Here is a 12,688-nt window from a genome sequence, read left to right on the forward strand (position 1 = left end):
TTGTTTTGTGTTTTGTTCTGTTTTGTCCATTGACACACATGACTTCAGGGACCTTTAGCCTTTGCTCTCAGTTTCTGCATCTTCTCATGATGCTTTGGTCTGTTCCAGCTGCGCTTGCGGATATTTCTGAGATGGTCGTGCAGCTTCACGGCACCCTCATCAAGATGGAGAACTTCCAGAAGCTTCTCGAGCTCAAGAAAGACCTCACTGGCGTCGACGATCTCGCCATTCCTGGACGGGTCAGTTCTGATGAGCTTGAAATCAGAAAGGTGAACGAGTTGGTTAGAAATGTTCTGGTGTGACCTGGTTGTGTCTGTTTTGGCAGGAGTTTATCAGGCTTGGTTGTCTCAGCAAACTCTCTGGAAAAGGTCTACAGCAGAGAATGTTTTTCCTGGTAAGAGCCGCTTACTCTCTTATACTAGTTATGTAGTGCTAGACACCTGTTACAGCTAAATGGTTTGTTAGAATTAGGATCTATTCAGACTTACAGCATCCTTTATCAAAAGTACTGTATTGGTTTGATTTGCTGTATGAATAGAAAAAAAGAACTTCAGTGTTACCAATTTTTATATTTTATTTATGTTGTATTTGATCATTTATTATGTTGAATTTATTCATAAAAAGATCTCTATTATTTTTCATTTATTAATATGTTTGATCATTTATTATTTAGTTTTGCTTTATTATTTTTATTTTATTTGTTTTACTTTATTGATGTTTTATTTGATCTTTTTTTGTAATTTATGTTTTGTTTTATTTTGTTACATTTCAACATATTAAATATTTTGTTTGACTTTTTTAATTCTGTGATTGTTTTGTTTTGTTATTTTTAAATGTATTTCAGTTCTATTTAACTTTGAAAAATATTTTGTTTCATTTTAAATGCATTATTTTTATATTATTAATCTTAATTTATTTTTACTTTTAATGCTAAATTTAATTTTTGTCTATTTTATTATTATTATTATTTTTTTGCTTTTGTTTTTTTATTACCACAGTACGATTTTCTAACTATTGACCAAAACATACCATGATATTACCATGTTTTTGGACCCCTGCTACAGTAATACTATGGTATTTTTCAAAGTGCCCTGGTGTACCAGTTTAGGAGAATCATCTTTCTTGACAGTTTTTAAGAAAGATAAAACAATGAACACTAATGTGTTCCTTTCTCCTCTTGAATTTGTTTGCAGTTCAATGATGTTGTGATGTACACGAGTCGAGGGATGACGTCCTCTAATCAGTTCAAAGTGAACGGCCAGCTTCCTCTGTACGGCATGACGGTGGGTAATATTTGATTCATTTCTGACCACAGCATAAACGGAGATGTTTCTTTCAGCTCTGTATGTTCACTAACTGTATCGTTCAGTACAGCAGCAGTGCCTGTGTTTTGGCCGTGTTACTAATTGCACATTCACACAAACAGGAGCTCCATCGTTCTGCAGGCCACAGCCAAATTGCATATTGCATGTAAATGCAATTATGCAGAAACACGCAGCATTCAGACGCTAAATTGTAACCTTAATGTGGTTTAAATTGAAAAATAATGAACACTTTTGTTCAGACCTCAGTGCAGGAGAATCGAGGGACAAAATAACATCAGCGATGATTGATTTTGTTTTACGTCTCGTGGCTTTGAGGTGAAATGTATGTGTTGGTAAGCGATGGGTTAATCATTCGTGTTTGTGTAGATTCGTGAGAGCGAGGATGAGTGGGGCGTCCCGCATTCCTTCACTCTGTTTGGACAGAGACAGTCTATCGTCGTGGCCGCCAGGTAATTAACATGCTCACTAATTAACCTGTTCAGGGTTTAACTGGTTAATTATTATTTATTAGTGCTGTCCTCTTTCCTTGTCGTTTTCTCATGACATTTCTGAGGAAATCTGTTTGTATCAAAGGCATGTTCAGTGTGCAAATGAAAGATGAGCTATATCCTGACGGAGCAGTTAGCTTACGTCCTTGATTATATAAATTAGTGAATGCAGTTCTGAGTAAATCAAGTTCGGTATCAGTAGATTTTAAAGAGTTATGAAGTGATGTTATTCTTGTTGTTCTGTGATCAAATGCAGTGTATTGCAATATTAGATAAAAGCTGTTTCTAATGAAAAGGGGTGGTAAAATGAATCTGAAGTGGTGAAATCCTAGTATCGCTGTATTCAGTGTTTTGATTGACTGTAGCTGTGTTACTAGCGTCTTCTCAATGCCTCCGCAGCTCAGCGTCTGAGATGGAGAAGTGGGTGGAGGACATGAAGATGGCCATTGAACTGGCGGACACATGCAACGGCTCCTCGGCTGAGATCCTGTCTAGCAGTTTCACTGACAGCAGTGAGTTTTCTCATTTATCTGCATGCTAGCTACTGCTAGAGCTGACACACGGAGAATCGTGATGTTGTAATAATGTGTGTTTGCACTGGATCTCAGCGTCATGTTTCACAGGTTTCCAGTCCTGCAGTCCTCCAGCTGATGCTCTGATACTCACATGCTCTTTTTCTTCTGCTGGATTCACAGCAGCTAAATCTCTCCTGCTTTTCTTTCATCATATTGTTCCTGTCGTCTAGACGTGGAGTTTGATGTCATTGTTTGCTCTCTGTTCTGTCAGCTGACCTGATGCATGAACTCGTATCCAGTTTCAAAGTGTTGACAGTTTTTGTTCGCTGTCTTGGTCTCATGAAATCTTCAAAGGATAATGTCTACCTGCATTAAATTAATTGTTGTCATTGTCTATGATTTTTTTTTTTTTTTTTTACATTTATTTAATATAATATATATATAATATATTATAAACATATATTATAAATTTTACATTGTATATTAAATGTTTTTTACATTTATTTAGTATATAATATACTTAATGTAATATATTATTAATATAATATTTAATATACTAATATATATATATATATATATATATATATATATATATATATATATATATATATATATATATATATATACACACACATATCATTATTAAATGAAAATGTATATATATTTATCATTATTATGAACAAACTATTTTTCATTTTATACATTTTACATTATAATAAAATTTATTATGATATATTATTAATATATTATAATATTTAATATACTAAAATATAATATATAATAATTTTACTTATGTCTAACTACTTTTTTTCTATATTTGTTGATTTTTATTTAATAGATGGTATTAAATCATGAAATTAATTTTTTTATCATCATATATATATATATATATATATATATATATATATATATATATATATATATATATATATATATATATATAGTAATGAAACATTTATTTTTATTTTTTTTAGACATGGTACTACCATTAGTTGTACCATGGTATTTAAGTTGTGCACTATTATATTTTTGAAGGTACTTTGAAAACAGTGACGACGAGATTAATGCATTTAGCAGACACGTTTATCCAAAGCGACTTACAGTGCATTCAGGCATTCAGTTTTTACTCATCATGTGTTCCCGGGGAATCGAACCCAAATTTTGCGCTTGATAGTGCAATGCTCTACCAATTGAGCTACAGGAACACTACTAATAATACTAGTAATACTGTGGTACTTTGATATCTATAGTGATTACCATATTTATGTTCTCCTGTGTATTAACTTGATGCTCTGCAGCACCTGGGAGGCTGATTTTACCATGGTACATATGGTACAAAAACCCATCACCTCAAGAGATCCCCACCTCCCTTTGTTTTCTTGTTTAAATGGCTGCTCTTTCCACATTTCCCAGAATCCCCGGAGGAATCTAGCGCCGACCAGGAGTCAGAAGACGACCTGAGCGCATCGCGGACGTCTCTGGAGCGGCAGACGCCTCACCGTGGTAATACCACGGTTCACGTGTGCTGGCATCGCAGCACCAGCGTGTCCATGGTGGATTTTAGCGTAGCATTAGAGGTATCCAGAGCTCCAGACTGTTTAACCTTCCTCTCTTTCTCTCCTCCTCCTCTTCGGGGAACTTCCACTGTTTTCAAGGCATCGCTCCTAATTGGTCCCACATTGGATTTGTGATTTGTGCACCATTCCACATTTTCATAGTTTGAAATCTGGAATGAAATGAAGCAGATATTTTTATTAGTAGCTGAAAGCATCATAATTAAATCAAATCCTTCAAATTACTGGGTTTTACCCATTTCTCCACAGATTTGAAACCATCTAAGATATTGTAAAATTTAGTATCACTTAGTCCTTTATATATTTTAATAAATACTGGTCAGAATAAGTATGTACATTTTTTTTCGCATAAATATATCTGTTATTACTAAATGACAATGGAACATTATTTCACTTATATTTTTACATTTAATTTTCACAAAAGTTAGTTGAAACATTATAACAGACACTTAATATTCTCTCTGTGGATATAAAATAATTTTAGTCAATTTGATGCAGACATCAAAATGTAAATGTCTCGTATTTGTCCCATAAGCATTCAAAGGTTTTTAGGTCAGTTTTTCTAAATAAGTCTCTTCTGCTCAATAAGGCTGCATTTATTTAGTCAGAAATACAGTAAAAATTGGAAATATTTGTACGATTTAAAACTGCTGTTTTCTGTGTGAATCTGTGTTAAAGTGTAATTTATTTCTGTGATGCTCCGCTGTATTTTCAGCATCATTCCTCCAGTCTTCAGTGTCACATCATCTTCAGAAATCATGAAAATATGATGATTTACTGCTCAAGAAACATTTCTGATTACTATCAATGTTGAAAACCGTATTGCCGCACGATATTTTTGATGGAAACCATGACACATTTTTTTTTAGGATTCTTTGATGAATGGAAATTTCTAACGAACACCATTTAATTGAAATATAAATCTTTTGTAACATCAGAAATGTTCACTTTTGAACACCTTAATGAATCTTTGCCGAATTAAAGTATTAATTTCTTTAAAAAAACTCAAGGCAGTTGATCTTGTAAGGATTTGTAGATGTTGTAGTGTAGAGACTCATTAAGAAGTGTGTTTCTGCTGCTGTTTCTTCATCTGAAGCAGCTAATCAAGCTCTAACTAGACATCTAGATGGAGATCAACTCAGATAAACCCAGTTTTGTGTCCCCTGATTCAGCGGATGTTAAAGTTTGAGAAAAGCAGTTCCAGAAGAGCCTGGAGCTGGATTGCTGCTTGTGTTTGTTTTGTGAAGATAAACTGGTTGTTAAACATGACTTTACTGGTAAATTTTCTTAAAAATCCCATTAAGAAGAAGAAGTGCTCAGTCTTCTCAAAGGATGCTGTACTGACAGACAGTCAGGCTTCAAACCCGAGTTATTATTAACTAAAACTATTAAAAATGAAAGAAAGTTAGAGAAAGAAAGTGAAAATACAATTTCTATATTTAAAAAAATGACTTAATACACTTAAAATATTTCAAGGCAACATTTGTAATTTTCCTTTAAGAAAAAGCTAATATACTTGAATTACTAAAAGTACGATTTAAATTTAAATTAAATAGAAAAATTAATAGGAGATCGATACAAAAAATAGCGGCAATTTTTTTTTTTTATTGATAATGAAAACTGATAATGTATAAATAAAAGCTCAAAAAAAAAACTACCACACACATATGTGTATACTGTATATGTAGAGTATATAAATACTCTATAATACAATTAAATAAACTTCCTGCTGTTTATTGGCTGAAATGTCACACAGTCGGTGATTCGTCCAGGTGAATAACCTGTGATAATTAAGCTGGACTTCCTTCTGCTCTGCACAGACGTTTAATTAAAGAGCAATGAATGAATTTGAGGTGTCTCTGAACACTGACTGTACTGGGGCTGTGATGCTGGTTCAGTTCTGTGTCTGGGTCTCTCTTTGAATGTTGTTGAGTGTGTTTGCTTCTTCTTCAGTTGGGTCCAAAAAGACCAAAATAGCCTGTTTTTGTTTGTGAATATATCTGTTGTCATTTAAATCATGCATTAATTTATTTTAATGTCATGCATGATTTAAATCATAGTATAAGTGATGTTAGTAAATGAAATGGGTTTAATAAAATAATATATTGCAGTATTATTCATATACTATTATAGTTTTTGTGACCATTTTCAATTCAACTTTTTTTTTAATTACTTTCATTTAATGCTTTTATTTGTTGACATTTACTTATTTGAAAAATATTTCCAAATCATGTATATTAAATGTAGGTAATTCCAAAATATACTAAAGCATTATTAAAATAAAATATTATTATTAATATTTTAATATTATTTAATGAACCTACGCTAACGTGAACTACCACTGAATATTTGTATTTTTATCTTTGTTACAAATGTTAACAAAAGTTGCAAAAATAAATAAATACAATATTAACAAGTGTATTGTTAGTTGCATTGCATTAACTAATAACATTAATGAGATCTTATTTTGAAGTGTTAGTCATTTTGTATTTTTTATAACAATTCTATGATTATTTATTTGTTTTTATTTGATATTGTTTATTTAGTTGCTGTGTTTCGATACTCAATCTGTACTTTAAAGTAAATACGTATATTAATAATATAGGTGGTGTTCATTTTGGACCCTGAAGCTGTATCCGAAGTATGTTTTCTCATGGTTTTTGTCTTTGTTCTTCAGAATCAACTTTCTGGGAATCTGCTGAGAAAGTTTAAGAACAGCAACGGCTGGCAGAAGTTATGGGTGGTCTTCACCAACTTCAGTCTGTTCTTCTACAAAACACACCAGGTCAGAAATATTCCTGATGTGACGTGACATTGCTGTGTTTGGCTCGTGTTTCATGTGAACGTCTCTTTGCAGGATGAGTTTCCTCTGGCCAGCCTTCCTCTGCTGGGATACTCCATCACCGTTCCCTCAGAGTCCGAAAACATCCACAAAGACTACGTCTTCAAGCTTCATTTCAAATCACACGTCTACTATTTCAGATCTGAGAGCGAGTACACCTTTGAGAGGTACAGTACGGCAAATACTCATGCAAACGCATGTTCAGAATGGAAAACATTGCAATTTTAATTAGTGGTCGACCGATATATCGGCCGATATTTGGTGTTTTTCAAATATAATTTAAGTTTTCATGCTTGATCCATTGTGAGATTTCTTAAATATGAATTAACTTTTTTTATTATATCGGCTTTATATCGGTTATCGTTATATATTGGCATCAGTTGTCAAGAAAAAAAAACTATATCGGTCAAACACTAATATTAATGGCTAATCATGTTTAATTAGTTTATTGATTGTATTAGTTAAATGAGTAAATAGACAAAAAAGTATTTGAATAATTTATTAAACGTGTGTGTAAAAATATTTACTATATTTTGTGTTATGCTTCAGTAACAAAATATTATACCTTTAGATATTTTTTATAGTATGTTTATGTATAACGTGCTACAAAAACGTATTTTATTTATTTTTAATGTTTCTGTAACAAAATGTTATTTCATTTTTGAGTTATTTTTTGTTTCTGTTGTAAAAATACTTTATTACAGAAAAATCATACCAAAAAATATATTTACAGAAAGGTACTACTAGAAAATAAGTAAAAGGGGAAATAAAAAAAAAAGTTACTTGAATAATCACTTGAAATTGTGCTGTTTTTTTTTTTTTTTTTTACTTAATGCAGATTTATGAAAATGAAAATGTCCTGACAGTCCAAAAAGGTTGAAGTTGAGATGTTAAAAGTGTTGCATTGTGGGATGTGTTGCAGGTGGATGGAGGTGATCCGCAGCGCCACCTGTTCATCCAGTCACATCCGCTCTCTGAGCCGCAAAGAGCCACACATCTACTGACCAAAGACCGTTCTCAATCAGGTCCTCTCTACACACTTCAATACGGTTCTAATGGAAGATTTTCGTGTTTTATATCGTTGTTTCACTTTAATGAAAAACTGAGAAGGCTTTGAAGGGTTGAGATGGAGGCCAGTGCCAGAAACATCAGGTCAAAGCCAAACACTTCCAGATCTACAGTCAGTGAGCAAAGACACAGTCCTCGTTCATGAATGCCAGAGCTCATTTGTGTAAACCATGCACAACATTTACAAGAAAGCTTTCAGGAATGGTTTATTGAATTGGAATGCAATGGGTATGTTGAATGGGATGATTTGTTCTTATGGATGTTTTATTGGTTGATATGAGAGTGTTTTATTGGATGTTTTGGTGTACATGAGACTGGTTTTCTGGAACTGAATGCGAGGGTTTAATCTGGGAAAGGTTTGGTGAACCGTTTACATGTGAGTTTGTTCTGCTGGTGTTTCATGAATGAGGCCCGATGTCTGTAAACGCTGCCAAGCTGACCTTTTTAAATGTAGGAACACTACAGCTTTTATTACTGACTTTTGCTCTGATATTTATAAAGGGTGATGCTTTCTGTCTACATCTCAGTGATAAAAAAGGAAAAAAATCTGGGGGGGGGGGTGAAGGGCAGGTCATATCTCACCCCAAAATTAATTGAGATTAATTTTTTTTTTTTTTTTTTTTTTAATTTTGATTGATTTTTTTTTTTTTTTTTTTTTTTTTAGGACTTTTTTTCTGAACTTTTCTATATTTTATTGCAAGAAAAAAATATTACAATTGTTACTTTACATAATGGTATTATTTGTTGTGCACAATTAAATTTAATCTGATGATCGTAATAAAATATATGATTTTCATTACTGTATTAGAGTGGAAATTTAGGGAAAAAATAACATTATTTTGCATCAAAACAAGCAACTTTAAAAAAAAATAATATATTCATATTTTTTGCATGGAAAATAGGCTATTTTATAGAACCATTATTATCATTTCATTTTTTTTCATGACAATTTGCCCTGAAAATGTCATTATTGCAATTAAAAAAATATTAAGTACAATTGTTATTTGACATAATGGTATTATAAAATTTAGATTGTTTACAATTAAAACAAAAATGTCAGATTTTTATTACTGTATTAAAATAAAATATATATATATATATTTTTTTTTAAATATGCTTGTTTTGGTGCAAAATAAAGCCTCACTTTTCACACTTACTGTTTTCCAAATATAATATAATGAAATGAAATGACCTGGTCGTCCCATAGACCCTCGTCTGTGCACAAGCTGGATTTGTAATGTTTTAGACCTGAGATGTACGGCATTCTTACCGCACTCAAACCTTTCTTTTGTAGGATGCCATTTTTATACAAGTTTTGATACTAACTGTGAAGCGCTCCTCACCTGTTTAGTGAGGGATCAGTACACATCCCTCAGAGTTGGCCTTTATTCTGTCATGGTGCGAGAAAAACAACAAAAAAAAAGAAGGAAGCCGGCTGCCTTTTGTCCAACTGCTCGAGTGCCAAAACTCTTCTCTTTAATCTTTTTTTTTAAGCATTCTTTCTTAATGCATATATATATATATTAAAAATTACAATATGGATTATATGTTGGCGGAAATGTATGTTTGACAGTGCGTTAATATGTTAAAAATAAATCCATATATATATATATATACAGATGTGCTGCATTTCTCATCATTTACATGCTAAAAATTTAACATTCAGGAAAAAAAATCAGAATTAATGATTTTATTGTTACATGCAGTATAGAAAATTCATAACACTTCTACAACATATGTACAAAACACCAGATTTTTTTAATGCATTCATAAAAATGACTTTTTTTTAATTATTATTATTCTCCAAAGAAAGGTCAGATTTATTATTATTATTTTTTCCGTATTTTAAATAAAAGGTCGAAAGGATTAATGCAGATTTATCTTCACAGCGGCCTCTGATCATATTTTCCAAGGGTACCAATAATTCTGTGTATATGTAAATGCGTGCATGTATTTTGTAAAACATCTAAATGATTAGTGGAGGTGACTTGGTTAGTTTTGGACCGTGCTGATTGTTAACGGTGCAGTCATTGCTCAGGGCTTCGGTCCTCAGGAAGCACATATGTCAGTCCGTGATCACCGTATGCATCATAACTCTCGTATGTTTGGTTCAGGGGCCACTCGGGTTCATGTTTGCTGTACACGAACGCCTCCTCGATGCTTCCAGGCTTCGGTGTGTTTTCTCCTCCATCGTCTCCGTCCTGCACCTCCAGCTTGATCTCGGTGCGCTGGTATCTCTCTGGACAGCCTTCAAACCGGTCCAGGAAGTCCAGCATCTTCTGGTCCACGCAGTAGATCTCTCCGAGGACGTGCTGACCCGTCCCGGGCCGGTTGAGCAGGAAGGGGATGTTGTATTTGGTGGCGATCACGAGCGGGTATGGCTCTACGGTTCGAGCCTGAGCGAGGAACTCGGCTTGACCGTGGGAAGTGTTCTCCATCCTGAAGTAGTTGGGCTGGCCTTTCTTCAGCGTGCCGTAGACGAAGACACGAGCCATGTGAGCCACGGGACAGACCACACTGACAATGAGCTGTGGAGAAACACACACCGAAATCAATTAAACATCTACACACTAACAGAAAACAACCCTGGATTCTCTCATCAGGATAAATGACTTTAGTAAGATTGTTATTAGACTATTTATAACTGATATATCATGCATTATAGTAGTCAACATCTAGCCTGGTAATACCAGACTCTGCTACTTCACTTTGCTTCGTAGACAGAGTACAGAAGCGAAATGAAATTGAGCGGAAGTAGGAAGTCTGACGTAGTCAGGCTAGTCAACATCCGAAGTGGATCAAAACCTTGTCCTAATCAAAGCTGACCTAAAAGCTGTAGAAAACTCAGCACTTCAAAGAAAATAATATGAACATCTGTAATCAATAAATGACAATAGCCTAGATTGTACATGACGGACGAACTGAAATTTAACTAAAATAAAATAAAAATAGTCCTTACGGAATTTCATGCATTTGTCACTCATATGCAGGAATATAAAACGGCTAGAGTTAATCATAAAAAAAAAAAAAATAGGCCTATTTCAAAAGTGTCAGATGTTGAGATTTATGATTAAAAACTCGATCTTGGTCTAAAGCTAATATAGCATGACAAAAAAAAAAAAAAAAAAAAAAATCCTGACGCAATTTACATATTTATTTGCAAACGTTTATTACGTAACGTTACTATGTTAGTGTGTATGTATGTATATATATATATATAGAGAGAGAGAGAGTTATTTATGGTCACATAATAAAAGCACGAAAAATACAAACGCACGCACATTTATTGAGAATGCGATCAAACTAGTTTTGACGGAACTTCCTGCTTGTTTGTTTCTGTTAAAATTTCAAGGAAAGGGATCTCTCTATTCTATATATATAATCAGTCAACCAAGCAAGTCATATATGCCCATTTTGATTTTAACCTACAGACGATCAGACACTATATCAGTTTAGATGAGAACACAGCAACATGAACTCTTATGATATGACGTTATTACTGATGTTAAATCAGTGCTGATAATGTAAACACATCGCACATGAGTCAGCAGCCGATAAAGATCTAAACCAGAAGAAAACTGGTTCTCTTACCGTTAATACAATGGATCCTTTCATTTCAAAGAGACATCTTTGAGTTTGACAGAAACGAACTGCTGAAGCGGATTTTAAACAAAAATATTCTGCGCTCCTAAGATGGAAAAAGTGAGGAAATTACGTATGCCATTACGTCACATGACATGAGGGATGGGCGGGGTTTGGTGTGAAGAAAGAAAGATACTAGAGCCGTTTCTCAGCCAAGTACGCAAAGTTCGGAGGTTTACTACACGGAAAGATAACAAGATATCAAGACTTGTCAAACTAGTACACTAATGGATGAAACTATACTGTACACAACATTAACATAACCTCCTTTAACGACTGACAGGCGATCAGTTCCGGAGTATGTGATGTGAAGACTTTCAGTGGGGAAACAGCGCCATCTAGTGGCCAGTCTGTGTCTCTGCACTGTGGCCTGATTAAATACTGCCTCTGAGAGTACAGTTCAATATTGGTACTGCACTGGAAATGATTACAAATACATCCAAATAAAGTTCTTGCTGTTATTGTGAGTACAGCTGCCATAAAAAGCTTTTATTCATAAATAAATATAAATGTGATTATTATAAATTAGATTTTTTTTATTTCTAAGATTTTCTAATGCCTTAAAGAATAATAATAATAATAATAATAATAATAATAATAATAATAATAGAAAAACATCTCGGTTACGTATGTAACCTTGGTTCCCTGAATAGGGAACGAGATGCTGCGGTGACGTCACCACGTATGGGAACACCTCCGGTGTGACGAATGTCTGAAGCCCTATACCATCCCGCCAATCCTATTGGCCAAATGGCGCATAGCACCACCCTACGCATGCGCACGCATGATATACCTGGGTGCAGCGCGCCATTTCGCTCAGATTTCATGACTGAAGATGAAGAAGTTATCAAGGTACGGAACGGCCAGAACCGCAGCATCTCGTTCCCTATTCAGGGAACCAAGGTTACATACGTAACCGAGATGTTCCCTATCATAGGTCACTTCGATGCTGCGGTGACGTCACCACGTATGGGAACGATATACCAAAACGCCTGACGTACCTGATAACTGAGATCTGAGGAAGCATCTGCTCAAGCGGAGAGAACCCGGGAGCCAGGAGCCATCCTCACATCCAGACTGTAGGACTTGATAAAAGTGCTCGGTGAGGACCATCCTGCCGCAGCACAGATATCATCCATAGAAGATCCACTGAGAAAAGCTTGAGAAGAAGCCACAGCTCAAGTGGAATGAGCCTTAATTCCTAAGGGCGAAGCGAGTCCGCGCGCCTCATAGG

At 34.3% G+C, this 12,688-nt stretch overlaps 2 protein-coding genes across 4 annotated transcripts in view; one reads left to right on the top strand and one right to left on the bottom strand.

Moving 5' to 3' along the window:
* Positions 1–9,426, top strand: part of LOC127948840 (FERM, ARHGEF and pleckstrin domain-containing protein 1) — a 65,924-nt gene extending 56,498 nt beyond the window's left edge. For all 3 annotated transcript variants that reach the window (XM_052545610.1, XM_052545612.1, XM_052545611.1), the window contains exons 19-27: positions 109–239; positions 326–394; positions 1,194–1,283; positions 1,692–1,774; positions 2,213–2,325; positions 3,742–3,905; positions 6,580–6,687; positions 6,760–6,911; positions 7,667–9,426. In XM_052545610.1, the coding sequence (XP_052401570.1) occupies positions 109–239; positions 326–394; positions 1,194–1,283; positions 1,692–1,774; positions 2,213–2,325; positions 3,742–3,905; positions 6,580–6,687; positions 6,760–6,911; positions 7,667–7,748 (992 nt within the window). In that variant the 3' untranslated portion in view covers positions 7,749–9,426. The remainder of the gene's footprint in view (positions 1–108; positions 240–325; positions 395–1,193; positions 1,284–1,691; positions 1,775–2,212; positions 2,326–3,741; positions 3,906–6,579; positions 6,688–6,759; positions 6,912–7,666) is intronic.
* Positions 9,427–9,487: 61 nt separating this feature from the next.
* On the bottom strand, positions 9,488–11,558 carry LOC127948841 (gamma-glutamylaminecyclotransferase C). The gene is made up of 2 exons (XM_052545613.1): positions 11,404–11,558; positions 9,488–10,340 (listed from the first exon to the last, which is right to left on the bottom strand). Exons 1-2 carry the CDS (start codon positions 11,425–11,427, stop codon positions 9,840–9,842), a joined length of 525 nt encoding a protein of 174 aa, XP_052401573.1. The 5' UTR covers positions 11,428–11,558; the 3' UTR covers positions 9,488–9,839.
* Between the last annotated feature and the right edge of the window lie 1,130 nt (positions 11,559–12,688).

This window comes from Carassius gibelio, chromosome B1, assembly GCF_023724105.1.
Source record: "Carassius gibelio isolate Cgi1373 ecotype wild population from Czech Republic chromosome B1, carGib1.2-hapl.c, whole genome shotgun sequence".
In the NCBI taxonomy this organism is placed as follows: Eukaryota; Metazoa; Chordata; class Actinopteri; order Cypriniformes; family Cyprinidae; genus Carassius; species Carassius gibelio.